Source organism: Dufourea novaeangliae, unplaced genomic scaffold (assembly GCF_001272555.1).
Source record: "Dufourea novaeangliae isolate 0120121106 unplaced genomic scaffold, ASM127255v1 scaffold18, whole genome shotgun sequence".
NCBI classification, from domain to species: domain Eukaryota; kingdom Metazoa; phylum Arthropoda; class Insecta; order Hymenoptera; family Halictidae; genus Dufourea; species Dufourea novaeangliae.
In genome coordinates, this window is record NW_015373888.1 from 1,425,176 (window position 1) to 1,439,697 (window position 14,522).

Below are 14,522 nucleotides of genomic sequence, written 5' to 3' on the forward strand. Positions count from 1 at the left end.
CAAAAATATTACTTGCCAAACGAATTTATCTTGTATTATTAAGTTAGTGAAAAATTATTTTTGCATTACAATTCTTTTAAATATATAATACAATAATATAGTCTTACTCATAATGAAAACATTCTTATAAAAAAGTAACAAAAATGTTTATTAGCATGTTATTTAATGTAGCTACAATAAGAAGTGAGGCATAACATATATTACCTCATATGTTGAAATTTCTGCACTTTAAGTATAAAATTTACATCATATATCTATTAAATACTGAAATGCGAATAAACAAATGGCAGAGTTATTGTTCATGTAATTGCTGATGATTTATTAAGTAAATAAGGCTATTAATCATAGAAAACCAACACTACACTCAAGAAAGAAATAACTTAAGTACGTACATGTAGAATTTTAATGAATGAAATGAAACCAGATTCATTGCAAAATTATTAATTTTATTGTTTTTAGATGTAATGAGAACACTAACCACAATCTGATATTTACATATTTATTTTCACATACTGTTCTTTCATATTTATAACTGCTGTTGGAAAGTATACTATTACCAGAATCTTAGTTAATTTATTTCTATACAAAATTACATTTTTATATATTACACAACTAATTATTTATACTGTGATTCGGCATGTACAAGTCCTCTCAGGTGCGTACAAAATTATAGATAGGCGGATTAATGAATATCGTAAAATAAAATTACCGTAAAATATTATTCAGAAATGCATACAAGATAAATACATTACAAAGGCTTGATTATTTTCAGAATGGACTTCGAATATTCCCAGGCTTCACTGTAAAAGTGAACAATTAGTTTACACTATATGAACACCTAACATTATATTCTATTCATTAATGTTACATATTCTTGATACTACAAACAGTGACTGTTTTACACTCGAAATTAATAGCTTAAACTTATATGTCTGATATTCTAATTCTTTCATTTTATTTTTATAATTACGAAAATTATAAAGTAAAGTTGGTAGAAGTTGGAATTAACAATTTATACTTACTTATGCGCTGGATTCGCTTGATCTAATTGTTCACTAAGTTGTTGAATAAGCGTAGCAAACATTCTTAGATGTTCTATTGTTTCGCCTTGCAACCATGCACGAGGCAACGTACTCATTACCTATTAAACAGATGTAGCACAATCGTTTATTTCGTTAACGTTTAATGATAAATCATTTGGAATTATAGAGTCAATGTTTAAAAAGAAACTGTACTTAACATCACGTATCAGATATTAAAGTATTCTCAACTTACCATATTTGCTTTAAATAAAGCATCAGTTGGAGCAGACACTCTTAAACCGGCTAAAAGATATCGATTTAATAATGAACCAAGTGCCAAATTTTTCAATTGTGTGTCTCCAAGAAGGCCTTGCCAACTTAATAAATTTCTCAATAGTTTTACAGCCATCGCAAATTGTCTTTGGAAAAATTGATGTTTAGTGTCCAGAACTCTGAAAAAATTGGTATTACCGTTAGCACTGATAAAGTATTATTGACATTATACAAAATTTATAGAATGTATACTCACTGTTTCGGAAAAATCGGTATGAAAACATCATTCTCAACTGCAGCTTTAATTTTCTCTAATATGGCATTAAATAATGTTTCTAATTGTTTACTTGTGTCGTTTAAATTCGGATATTCCCTAATAAGACGATTTACTGTGCCTACAAGTCGTAGTGTCTGTGACGTAGACATTGGATCCCAAATTTTCTCGACTACAGCTATTAAAGAGTAATAAATAATAATAACGTTTACACATTAATGAAGGAAACTAATATTCTAATTATACTAAATATAATAATCTTACATGTTAATCTAGGCAGGACAATCTTTTCCACTGTCGATGGTACCAATCTAACATCTGGATCCCTTTTAAGTGATTCTTCTGTTTCTTTATTATCTAACGCGTATACCAGCAATGTGTTGTACCATTTTGTTCTTTCTATATCAGCGCTTTCCTAAATAAAACACGTGAAATTTTTATTTTCCACAATTACACATTACACAGTACATGAAATCTGAAAAAATTAAATAAATACCATAATTGGATTCCACGTAAGCAATTGCAATCTAACAATAGGGGATATCATTTTAGGTATACATAAGGAAACATAAGCCTCCATATAGGCGTCTTTATCTGTCTCTCTCCAAGACTCAAATTTCGATAGTATTCCTCTTAACGTGCAATAGTCATCCATGACATCAGCAAATATGTCTTTACTTTCGTTATCGATCTCATCTAAAGTGAACATACAAAGAACATGTTATGTAAAGAGGACTAGAAATAAGTACAAATTTAAACTACTATCGAATGCTTTGTCAATCGGTTTCTCTTATATAAACAACTTGATCGAATTTACTAAAATACAACCTTTCGTCTGTTTAAAAGCAAGATTTTGCTGTTCAGTGACTTCATCGTCACTCGACATTCCGTCGATGTGTTTCGGTAATGTCGGAGCTAATTCTCTAGCTCTTCTTCGACGAGCTCTTCTTCCTTCTCTTTCTGTTGCTCGACGAATACGAGCTTCGACTTCGGGACCTCTTCGTATAGGTTGACCTCCTAAGATTGGTAAAAAAAAGTTTCTGTTAAAATCGTGCCAATTTTACTTAATATACTTTCTCATGCTTTCAAAGATAACGTTTTAATGCCTTTGATAACATTGATATAACTGGACAGTTACTTAAACTTATGATATACAAATATACTAAAATAACTGACTCGCAGCTGTTGTAATTTCTTCCGCTTGATCTCTTGTATCCTGCCGTCTTCTCTCCATTAGTTCGGTCGCGCGTTCACTATAAAGATCTAACCAGCGTTGCTCCAATCCGACAACCAGAGGCAGCTAACAAAAAAGTTACACGTTAACATTCACACAGTGAATTAATTCAATGACTCTGGGAATTACTTTTGTTCCAAAAAATGTGCATATTAACGCATTTCATTAGCTTTTAATGTTTTTAAATAATCGAACGTAGAATTTTCAGTGTATAATTAATAATATTTACTTGTAACATTTCCTAGAACTTAAGATGTAATTCCACAGTCATTGGATATCTTTTGCTTAGAAACAAGTTGAAAATTAGTATCCATTTACTTACCACTTGCATTACATTTTTTCAATTTTTAATACATACTTAAACGTAATTTTTATTCTATTACAAACAATATTTTTATACAGAGAAGATACAGACCCCCGGCAATGTCACTATACGTCATGATTGTCAATTTTTTGCGAATGTTCAATTTTTAATATGCATTTTTCTTTGTTGTAAACAAAGTAGTTGTAAGTGGACAGAAAATAAAAATAACAGAAATGGTTATATTTAAAACGTTCAAATGTGTCTCAATGACGAGAAGTACGATTTCAAACACTTCTTATATTTTGAGTAAAATTGTTAGAAATAAGAACTATGTGATAGCTTTTAACTGCATCTAATAATAAAGTAAATTCATATTAGAGAAGGAAGGTTACTACATATAGTTTTATATAACAGTAACAGACTGCCGTTCTCTATCTCGACAAAAGAAAGACAATTCTTGCAAATGGAACAGAAAAAAGAACGTAGAGTAAGAAAAATGCATTACTTCTAATATGGCTGGATGATTTACACAGCCGAAAATTGCATGGAAACCCCCAGTGCACATTAAGAAAACGTGACAGCGTATAAACCCACCTTCTCATCAAGACACTCTACCAAGTCAGTGACATACCCACGCAACTCTTGGTAATATCTGAAGCGCTGTGCAAGCTGCGGTGCACGGATTTCACCATCGTCCAACTCCTCTATAGTTTGCCCTAACTCTTGTTCTAAACGATCCTGATCTAACTGATGACGTCGATGTACCCCTTTCAAACTGTCCAATCTAGAAATTAATTTTTCATTTTTCAGTTTTTTCAAAATCGTAGCTGTCAAGATATAGACAGAGAACGAAAAAATAACCGAGGTTGTATTATTAAAGACAGATCATTTATTATTAATAATTTACCACCTTGCACGCATCTTATTGACAACTTCGTGTGGAGTAATTGGTACTATCTTTGTTGGATCTGGTGGTTGAATTGTCGGTGGAGGTGGCGGAGCTGGCATCATTACCATTTCTAAAGGTACTCCACTTCCAATTATCTGATTCACATTAATACCCAACGAGTATTGCTGCTGCATCATAGAATCTTGTTGCGCCGCTGCAATCTAAATATTTTTTTTTATAATACATTGTATCAGAAATTTAACAGACTAATATGCAATAACGTAAAAAATTAATAAAATGATCGCATGCAAACGATTAATCGTTGGAGAATTTAAAACGGAATAAAATATTACCTGTGCACCTGTTACACCTTTCCGAATTTGTTGAGCTTCCCATTCTTCTTCTTCGTTTTCATGCTCACTTTCGTCGTCTGAAACTACGAAAAAAAAATGCACATTATGTGTATTATTCTTCACTATAATTGTAAACACAAAAGAAGGAGGACTAACGTTTTATTGGAACTTGCGAGGCGAGAAATGCTTCTCTTCTCTTTTCTTTATCGCGTGCTTCAGTGTTAACGGTCATATCAATTCGATCTTGAGAATCATCGTCGTCACTTCTATCATGGTCTTCTTCCCTAATAAGTCTTGATTTGCCCTTATCATCGCTGTGAAAATTCACACGAACATTATTCATTTTCCCAAAATAAATTCGGAAGTTATTGATAATTCAATTATCAATGTTTATGCTATTTTAAATTTTTTTATTACCTTTGTTCTTCTATAGGAATATAATCAGTTCCTAATTCTCTTGCCTTTTGTCTGCATTTTCTGGCTGCATGGATCATAGCAGCATCGGGTATGCAACCACCTACAAATAAACAATTAATGTTGTGTATATTATAGATTTTCTGGACTGTTTAGCATTTAGTATAACAATAAAAATAAAAAGTACATTACATACTTTCAAGAAGAATTTTCATTGTGTCAGCTTTGTCCGTATTTCTTCGAAACTTGTGACTACGTGGTTCATCGTCCTCTTCATCGGACGTATAGTCATCCTTTCCAGCTGCCAACGCAGCTCGTCCATTTAAGATTAAGGGTCCCGTGTTTTTTATTTTGACCTAGTAAAATATTAATATTAACAATTAAACGACGATCACTAATTATTCAATATTGTATTATACTAAAATGAATGTTATATATTGTAACAAAATATATTTTTCGAGTATCTTTCTATCCCAAATAAATAAACAATTGTCAAATATTAAAACAAATTATTATGAAAATCTTTTATAAAAAGATTTAACTTACGATGCATGAAATGCACAATGTGTAATTTAATACAAGTAAGGTACATGTTGCTTTATGTTTAATGCATTAATATAATTATATTCCACGATCGATGGATCAAACAAATGTCGTGTTTAAAAAACAACATAGCTTTTAAAACTAAATTTATGAGAAAGGTAGACTGGAATGCACAAGTGTATAGTGAAAAAGTTCTAATAATAATAAAACATCATAGAGATAGCTTACTACTAGATCATCTGTCTTTATTTCTAAATCTTTTTCCTGTTTAATGGACATGTTTGCTTGCTCAGAGTCCACTTGCATTTTCTCTTCACCTTTCTTTTTTCTCCTCTCGTGATCTAGTTGTTTCATCAATTTTTTGCTCCTTGATGACTTCTTCACTTTAAAGACTTCACCATCATCTGCTGTAAAATATAATATCATTAAACTTCATGTAATACGAGTGTTTCTTATCATACTGTTAATTTAATAAAAATGCACATAATCACATTCTACATTTAGTTACAATCATTAGAAATTAAATGTTGCTACACATTTATGGAATAAATAATACAAGTTTTTATAAAAGATGACTTTATTAGAAATCATACATTATTATACTTGAATTGAAGATTTTTGACAGTAGCAATTGAAAGAAAATTAATTGTTCAATAGAATCACAGAGCATCATATGGATACCGTAATTCCATTATTAATATTTTTGGTCAGCTAGAACTTGCAAACTAGAGTACAGGCTGAAATAAAAACTTTGGTATACAAGCAAATATAAATTAACTTAATTTGTTGTCATTTATTACATATGTATTACGTCGAAGGAAAGGAGTGCTTACAACATATGTGGTGTTATAATTCTCGAAAAGCACTTATGTACAGGCTGTACAATTCTTATAATTACATTAGGGATTTTGTGCATTTTCAATGCACTTAAACATATAGGACCCTATAAAATAAAGAAAATTAATAAAGTTCAATGATGAATCGATTTCAACATGAAACTCTTCATAAAGAACGTAAGTTTCTATTTAGTTCACGGTTTTGTAAGTCAGGCTACGAAAATGTGATTTCACATGAACACCCGTGATCTGCTTATAGTTAAAAAATCAGAGTTATGAAACATTTTTACAACATGTATCTTGTGGCTCTATGTGTACACGCGATCTAGCATTCACCTTCTTCCAGCTCCTCTCCAAAACTAAGGAGCGTCTGCTTCGGCTTATCCTTCTTCTTTGTTTTAGATTTTAATGGTTGTGTGTCCTCCACTTCCATTCTGTTTTCGTTATCCTCGTCATCGTCGTTGAAGTGCCGACGACGGATATTCCTCTTCGGTTTATTGAATAATGACATTGTCCCTAACATGAACCAGTCCGTATAGAAATTTCGCGCATACACTTCCACCCGTATTAATTTCTTAAACTGTTAACGATAAACGTATAAGTCGAAATTTCATGACGCACGAACCGAGGAGAAGGTAAATTTGTTGAAACGCGCATCCACGTATTCGTACGGTATATTTTTCAACTCGTAAATACAAGGCAAAGACGAGAAAAACGCGACACTTGCATGAAATCGTAACGTGAATTTGCGTGAATGTCCGCTGAACACCGTTGAATAAGAATTATGCTAGAATTGGATAGAATTGATTTTGACTACGTGTTTCAAAGTTTATATAGTTACCGATAGAGGGATACGAACGTCATAAAGTTTTCACTTGTTGCGTATTCGCTTCTATCGTTCATTTGATTTAGAATGCCATCTATATTATGTATACTGTATGTTCTTTTAAGGCGCTAATTCAACTCTTAAAATTAATTGATTAAATGTCAAAATATAATGTTTATTAATTAGTTGTTATGGAATTGTTCATAGAATAGGTGAAACGCTCGTTTAACAGATAAAATTGTCTAATCACATTAGTTGTTAAAGATTTTATTCATAAAATTTGTTAATAAAAACAGAAAATCGTCATGCATAAAAACAAATAGGAAATGAGAACGAATTTCAATTAAGAACCTGATTCTGATATCAAATTGTAAACCTGTATTTAAAAGTTATAAATATTTGCATTGTTAATTTCTGTGTTAAACGAAATTATATTTCGTTTAATTTTATATTAATAAACATAATAAGTTGAAGTTAAAAGAAGAAGTTCTCCTTTACAAATTGGAAATAATAACGAGCAAAGCGGATTATCGCTCCACGGGCATTAACCCAGCTCTTTGATTTATATTTTCCCCAAATCTGGATGCAACAAATTGGTGACAGCGATAGGATTATTTGAAAATAAATCACGAAAGATTGGCCGGCTCATTATTATTCAAGATCTGATCTGTGCAACCTCTCTCTCTTGAGTTTTCTGCACGGTTTTCCCAAGGGCAAGGGTAAATACCGGAGAACTTCTCCGGGAGAAGGATGTTTCTAGTGGCCGTGCAAGCATATCCTGGAATAGAAGAATATTAGAAGAAGGACAAGAGAGAATTGTCTAGATTGGCTTAGCTTGAAAAGAATTGTACGTGTGTATCTCTGTGTGTATTGCACATGTCAGATTCTTCGAGAATACTCTCCGTATTCTAGAATTTTCATGAACACGTGGCTTGATTAACAAAAACCGATCAAGGATGAATGCTTGTGTGCGTGTGTGAGTTACACGTGGCACGTAGCAACGGGTTCCGGAAAATCCTGGAAGGTTCCAGATTCCAATTGATAAATCAAATAATAAAAATAAATGATCCAGTTTTTCTTAGATTTTTAGGGATTGGCTATACTTATGCAGAATGATGGTGATTCAATGCATGCCTGTATTGACCAGCATTGTAAAAACAAATCTGTATATACACAAGATGAGTGGTCCAGATTCATGAGAGAATTTAAAATTCATAATCTATATTCTATATATTGTCAAAGAAAAGTGAATGAAAACAGTATAGAAATGAATATTTTGAAACGGTATAATTCAAAGCAGGACATTATGGAATATAGATTACAAAATGCCTACAGTAGGTACTAATATTGAACTATCTTTAAAAAAGAAACAGGATTTATTAACAATGTTTCATCCCAACAAAATTTATTCCTTTTTTCATAATAATATAGTTAATTAAATATATTAGTTTACGTTTGTTTATATTTGATTGTTTCGTTTATTTCCTTAACCCTTTGAATCCGAAGAATTTTTGCCAAAATATGCAGAACGTATGTACATACTATGTACACCGCCCGGATTCAAAGGGTTAAAACGTTCATTTTAGGTAAAAGAAACGTTTACCTTTTCATTTTTGTAGAATGATAGGCAACCTATTTAATGTGATGGTTTTCATAGCTAGAATTGAAACATGCTACTTTTCGCGACAAGAAGCAAACCGTGCTACTTTTCGTAGCGAAAACGCACAACATGCTAGTCTTCGTCGCTATACGTGAAAATATGCTGCTTTATTCTAAGTAATTGTGTTATGATTGTTGTTGTGATATATTTTAATTGTGTTTTGTTTTGATTTATTTTAATTGTTTTTTATTTTGATTTATATTAAAACTGTAGTCACTAGTAAATGCACTTTATCAGTATGTAACATAATAAAGATAATTGGATATATAAGACAATAATGAAATAATAATAAAACATAATAGATAAAAATACTTGATTAATTATGATGTTCTTCACATTTATTCTATCATACTTGTTAGTAGTCATTTTCTGATTTTTTAACATCGAGTAATTAAAATTTGTCACCACTGCAATTAGGAATATTTATAATAAGAGTAAATATACCTAATGGTATCCAATGTAATATACATATGTGTTCAAGAGCTGTTTTATATTAAGTATTAAAACATACTTGTCAGTAAAAATGTCTGTAACATTATCAGTAAATTTTCTTAGTAATCTTTACATATTATGATTTACCTTAGAAAAGACATGTAATCACATATTGGACTATATCAATCAATAAAATTTGTTTCGCAAGATTACACAGACTACACAAATAATAATTTTAAATTGAAATACGATGTTATTTAAAACAAGTTTAGTATACACATGTTAAACAACATACAAAGTAAAACAATATTATTCCCTCGATATTTACAAAATTTGATTTCAATCATTATTCCGTAAAACATTCTAATGTAATATTAATCAATGTATATAATATTATGTAATATTATCAATGTATCAATAATATATCTAATGTATAATGTAATAATGTGTAAAATATTCTAATGTTATATTAAAATATGTATGTGAAGTTCTCTATGTATTAAAATTTTACAATGAACTCCTCACTTATGAAATGTCTAGTTTATCTGTAAATTGGTGGTTTAAAATAATAATGGTTGACAATGTAATCTTAACAAGTAAGTGCGTTTGATAAGGTGAATTATTTGTATTTTACCATGAAAGTAATTTAATTAAATTAATAATTTGCATGTACTATGACTCATATATTTGTTTTGTAAGAAACCCAACTGGTGAACATGAATTACATTTTTATTAGATAAATGGTGTACGTCCTATTATGGCGATATTCTATCTTTGTCTTTTGTTTCTATCAATACGTATCATTCGGTATAATGTTTTATTTAACAAAGTTATAGGTGGATCGAATAATTAGTAACTTTAGTAGAGAACTGTACTTAAAAACAAACATGGAGTTGCAGCCAGTTTCGTTAAAGTCATCAATATTTTTATTAACTTCTGACTTTATTTATTTCACGACTGGCGTGCACGAATATATTTTTCTAACAATTGAAAAATCTAACATATTACGACACTTTTTGTCTTCGCATGCTATTAATGTTTTCATTTGGAGTACTGCTTTCTTTTCTATTGTCAGTTTGAGATTGATCTCCTGGATCTTGAGGTTTAGTGGATTCACACCGTTTATCAGAATCATTCTGATCACCTAATGCTATTCGTATATTTTCCACCAAATTCAAAGGACCGGTATAACTTTGTTTTGTACCTATAATTAAAAGAATTAATATTATTGGAACAGTAAATATAAAAATGAATCCATTTCACAATATTTTTAGCTTGTAAGTTAAAAACTAATTGGTACGCACTATTCTAACGGCACACTCACCTACTTTTAATTAACCGAATATAGCTCTCTTTATTTTATTAAACAAACCATCATTTTCATTATTCATATCACTTTCTACATTCTGTCTCGCTTGAGTTTTTATCTTCGGACCTGCCATGCCTAAAAGAACATTAGTTCAATAATATGGAGTCTTAGTATAAGAGTACATAATGGAAATGCTCCATGCTAAAGCGAACAATCAAACAGTTTGTTAATATTTCGAAATTCTCAGGGCTTTTATTTTTATGAAACACCAATGAAACGCATGTACAAATTTTTACATCTTTATTTAATTAGCAAGGGCAGGTACATGTAGAAAAACTCAAGCGACACACAAAACTACTTATATATAATTCTATAAAAAAAACAAAGATTATTCAAAAGATATTATCTAGAATATTCAAGGGGCTCGAAAAACATATATTAGGAAAAAAAGTAATGTGAAAATTCACATATATTTTTGCACCTGTTTAGGTATATATACCCAGTTAACTTTAACTACATAACCTTCGGTATAAAACTTTATTTATTCTTACCATCTGTCTTGAACGTAATACCATGTATACTGCCTGGAGTATCACTTTCCAGTTCTGCATAGGTTTGAAGTAATGCCAATTGCCTATCATTCAATTTTGTAGGAACTGTTATTTTAATTTGTAGATAGTGATCTCCATATCCTGTGCCATTCACTTTTTTCAATCCTTTTCCAGTAAGTCTAATTTTTGTATGAGACGAAGTTCCAGACCGAATTTGTACAGTATGATCTTCATAAATGCCTTGTATTCTTATTGTACCACCAAGTATTGCTTGCGATAAGGAAATTTCAGCGTCCGTATGTACGTCTGCACCGTCTCTTCGAAAGTATTTTGATTTTTCCACACGGAATGTTATAAATACTTCTTTATTACCCACAGACATTCGAATTGTTTCTCCATCTTCAACGCCAGCTGGGACTGGAACTGTCATTGTTTTACGTTGCACCTACGTTAAGTTGAATGTGTATAAAATAATTTCCGCATGTAGTTCACTAAAAAAATGTAGTCAGCGAAAATAAAATGAACTATTCATACCGATTGTCCTTTTCCTTGACAAGCAGAGCACGGAAATCTAATGTACATTCTGGTGCCATGACAGTAACGGCAAGTAGAGCGCATTACAAAAGGACCGGTGGTAATTGTTTCCATTCCTGTTCCATTACAATACTGACATTTCACTGGCTTTGTACCTGGTTCACATCGGGTGCCTGAACATTGGACACATGAATCTACTACATTCAGCTCAATTTCTTTATTTACTCCTCGGGCAGCTTGTGCAAATGTTAAATTCATAATAACCTAAAGATGAAATTACGAAAATATGTAACAATATACTATATACTATTTCAAATACACTTCTACACAGAGCTCATACATTTCAGTTTTTCTTGTACACTTACACAGATGTACCAGAGGGACCCTAATGAAAGTTGTCACTTTTTGCTGGTAATGTAGTCTATACACAAAATTCTACCAATAGAAAGTTACAACCAAATTAGGATTTTCCTCTGTGTACTTGTGTTTGCAGAAGAAAATTATGGATCAGGTTAGCCATGAATGATATGAGCCCTTGAAAACATTAATGGTGTGTATATTTAAAGGAGAAAAAAAACCTGTAAAAATTTGATGCAATAAATAAGAAACACGATCTTTTTACTCTGAGTTCAAAATAGAATCTTCTAACTCATAATCTCAATATACATAGATAAAATGAAGATACAACTATCTTCCTGCGGTGTTAACTAAAATTTGTCAAAAATGAACTTACACCATTAATGCTTTGAAGGACTCATATATTACTATACATATACCTCTTGAGCTGCACCAAAACCAAATACTGACTCTGCAAAATCTTCATAATCACTGAAAGCATTACTTTGAAAACCAGCTTCGCCAAATATTTTCCTAAATAACTCTTCTGGATTAATGGTTGATCTAAATTGCCAGTTTTGGCCATAGTTTTTGGTACCACCACCCGCCTGTCCCATTCCCATTTGTTCAGAAGTTGTACCCCATGTATCATATTCTTTTCTTTTAGTATCATCGCTCAATACTTCATATGCCTCTGAAACTTCCTGAAACTTTCTACTTGCATCTGGATCTCCTTTATTTGTGTCAGGATGATACTTTTTAGCCAATTGGTAATAAGCTTTTTTAATGTCTTTTGCTGAAGCATTTTTAGATACTCCTAATACTTCATAATAACTGCGTTTTAAAAGCTGATTTGTGGTATGTAGTCCTCTCTCAGTATGGGTAAAACTCCCTATTGTATCTATAATTGTATTTAAAAATATTATTATAAACTTAGGTGCATTTTATTATGCATAACATGAAACATGCATTCATAACAGACAGTTTATCATTAATCTTGCCGAATTCACATAAATACATGTCAAACTGACAGTCGATTATGTTTACCTTTTATCCATTTTCTTATAAATAAAAAAAGATAAAATTAATAAATCATTTGTACGTAACTTTACACAAAAATTATTTCATTCTTCATATATTATTTTAATCATATAGATTAATTATGTAATAAAACGATTAACCATGCCATATAAATCAAAACAAACTGGTTAAACAAATGTGAAAAATTAAGTATGAAATATATTTTACACTTTATTTTCTTACAAATATTAAGAAGCTAATTTTAATGTTCCAAGTGTCATTTTATTAATAGCTGTTAAGTGTATTAATGTGTTTTCATTCAGGTAGGGGATATCAATTCATTTTTAGGGCAGTAGTAAACAAATGTGTCTAGTAAAACGAGAAAGCATGTAAAATGTAAGGTTATATTCCACTTTAAAAGATGTTTTGTCGAAGAATTAACCAACAGCTGTACGACGTTCCTAAAGAAATGCATAATTTGAAACATCAAATTGTCGTGGGATGTTAGAACTTATTTAACGCGTCAACAAATTTAAAGTAAAGGTCGGACAATCGTAAAAATGCGTGATGTAATCTGCGCTCTTCGTGGTAAAAAATATACGTTACTTTTTTCTGATTTCTTCGAGTTCCAGTTGCCGACACCCAGTGTTACTGTTGTTATAGACCGATGACATGTATTACATCTTTGTACGATACCACATGACAATTTATTTAAATTACTACTATTGATTAAACTAATAGTCTTTGGTCGAAAAACGATCGCGAGTCCTTTGCCGGTCGCCATGTTGAGTAAAAGACACATGGTTGTGCTGTCACGTGACAATCCAAGTATCCAAGTAGTATGGATGTTTTCTAGAAACTGTTGTGTATGTATACTATCTGAAAAAGATACAGAAAACTTTAACATTTTTTTAGGTACCTGCAGAAGCACCTTTTATACCTTTGGGACACGGCTTATGGACAGAAATTTGAGACAAAAGGTTGTGAAATTCATTCGGGGTCATTAGAAGTGTTTTAACTGTATTTCAATCTTCATTAATTTTACTGTAAAAGAGAATTCCCTTAAAATCTGACATAATATACGAGCCTGAGCCCTGTCTGAGATTGTAGCATGTGTTCTACTTACAAAAATTGCAGATCTCGTCGCGTGAGTCAATACCGGTATTCAAGGCGTTAATTTACGACTTCAATGTATTTTTTTCAGTAACTGTACATGTTAGACTTCAGAAAAACTAGAGTAGCGTTAACGTAAGGAATGTCTTCATATCATTGAGCTACCTTATCACTTTATTTTTCATGCATTGTATGTAAACTTGTAAATGTAGGCTTTTAACACATTGATAATTGTTCGAGCAGTTTTCTCTGTACACGATACATATACATACGTAATACTAACAATAAGCGGTCAAACATAAAGTGCGAGAGTCCAACCCAGATAGCACATGACGCTTTGATGACGCCCATTCTACGGCTATTTTAGATCTAAGGCGATTTTAAGCTATCTTCAAGGCGTCATGTGCTACCTGAGAAAGTGACAGACAAGTATCTATTTCATACACTACCCAGATAGCACATGACGCCTTGAAGGCGCCTTAGACCTAAAATAGCCGTAAAAAAGACGTATTCAAGTCGTCATGTGCTATGTGGGTATTGATATTATTATTTTAGATAAATAACACATAAAACGTTAAAAACATTCGAACGAAAAAATA

The 14,522-nt window shown here is 31.3% G+C and overlaps 2 protein-coding genes across 3 annotated transcripts; both read right to left on the reverse strand.

The window, feature by feature from the left end:
- Window positions 1–631: 631 nt before the first annotated feature.
- LOC107195183 (PAX3- and PAX7-binding protein 1) lies at window positions 632–6,879 on the reverse strand. Its single transcript, XM_015584975.1, has 16 exons — window positions 6,479–6,879; window positions 5,535–5,713; window positions 4,960–5,119; window positions 4,767–4,866; window positions 4,506–4,663; window positions 4,350–4,432; window positions 4,018–4,217; window positions 3,702–3,891; window positions 2,746–2,869; window positions 2,398–2,586; window positions 2,066–2,265; window positions 1,834–1,984; window positions 1,552–1,747; window positions 1,276–1,474; window positions 1,023–1,141; window positions 632–800 (listed from the first exon to the last, which is right to left on the reverse strand). The coding sequence occupies exons 1-16, from the start codon at window positions 6,663–6,665 to the stop codon at window positions 749–751; spliced, it is 2,487 nt and encodes an 828-aa protein (XP_015440461.1). The 5' UTR covers window positions 6,666–6,879; the 3' UTR covers window positions 632–748.
- Window positions 6,880–10,009: 3,130 nt separating this feature from the next.
- LOC107195166 (protein tumorous imaginal discs, mitochondrial-like) lies at window positions 10,010–13,612 on the reverse strand. Of its 2 annotated transcripts, XM_015584964.1 has the most exons (6): window positions 13,417–13,594; window positions 12,231–12,691; window positions 11,455–11,718; window positions 10,921–11,365; window positions 10,385–10,504; window positions 10,207–10,264 (listed from the first exon to the last, which is right to left on the reverse strand). In XM_015584964.1, the coding sequence occupies exons 1-5, from the start codon at window positions 13,592–13,594 to the stop codon at window positions 10,395–10,397; spliced, it is 1,458 nt and encodes a 485-aa protein (XP_015440450.1). In that variant the 3' UTR covers window positions 10,207–10,264; window positions 10,385–10,394. The 2 variants fall into 2 exon arrangements, with proteins under 2 accessions (XP_015440442.1, XP_015440450.1); XM_015584956.1 differs by lacking the exon at window positions 10,385–10,504 and having other exon boundaries at window positions 10,010–10,264; window positions 13,417–13,612.
- Window positions 13,613–14,522: the final 910 nt, after the last annotated feature.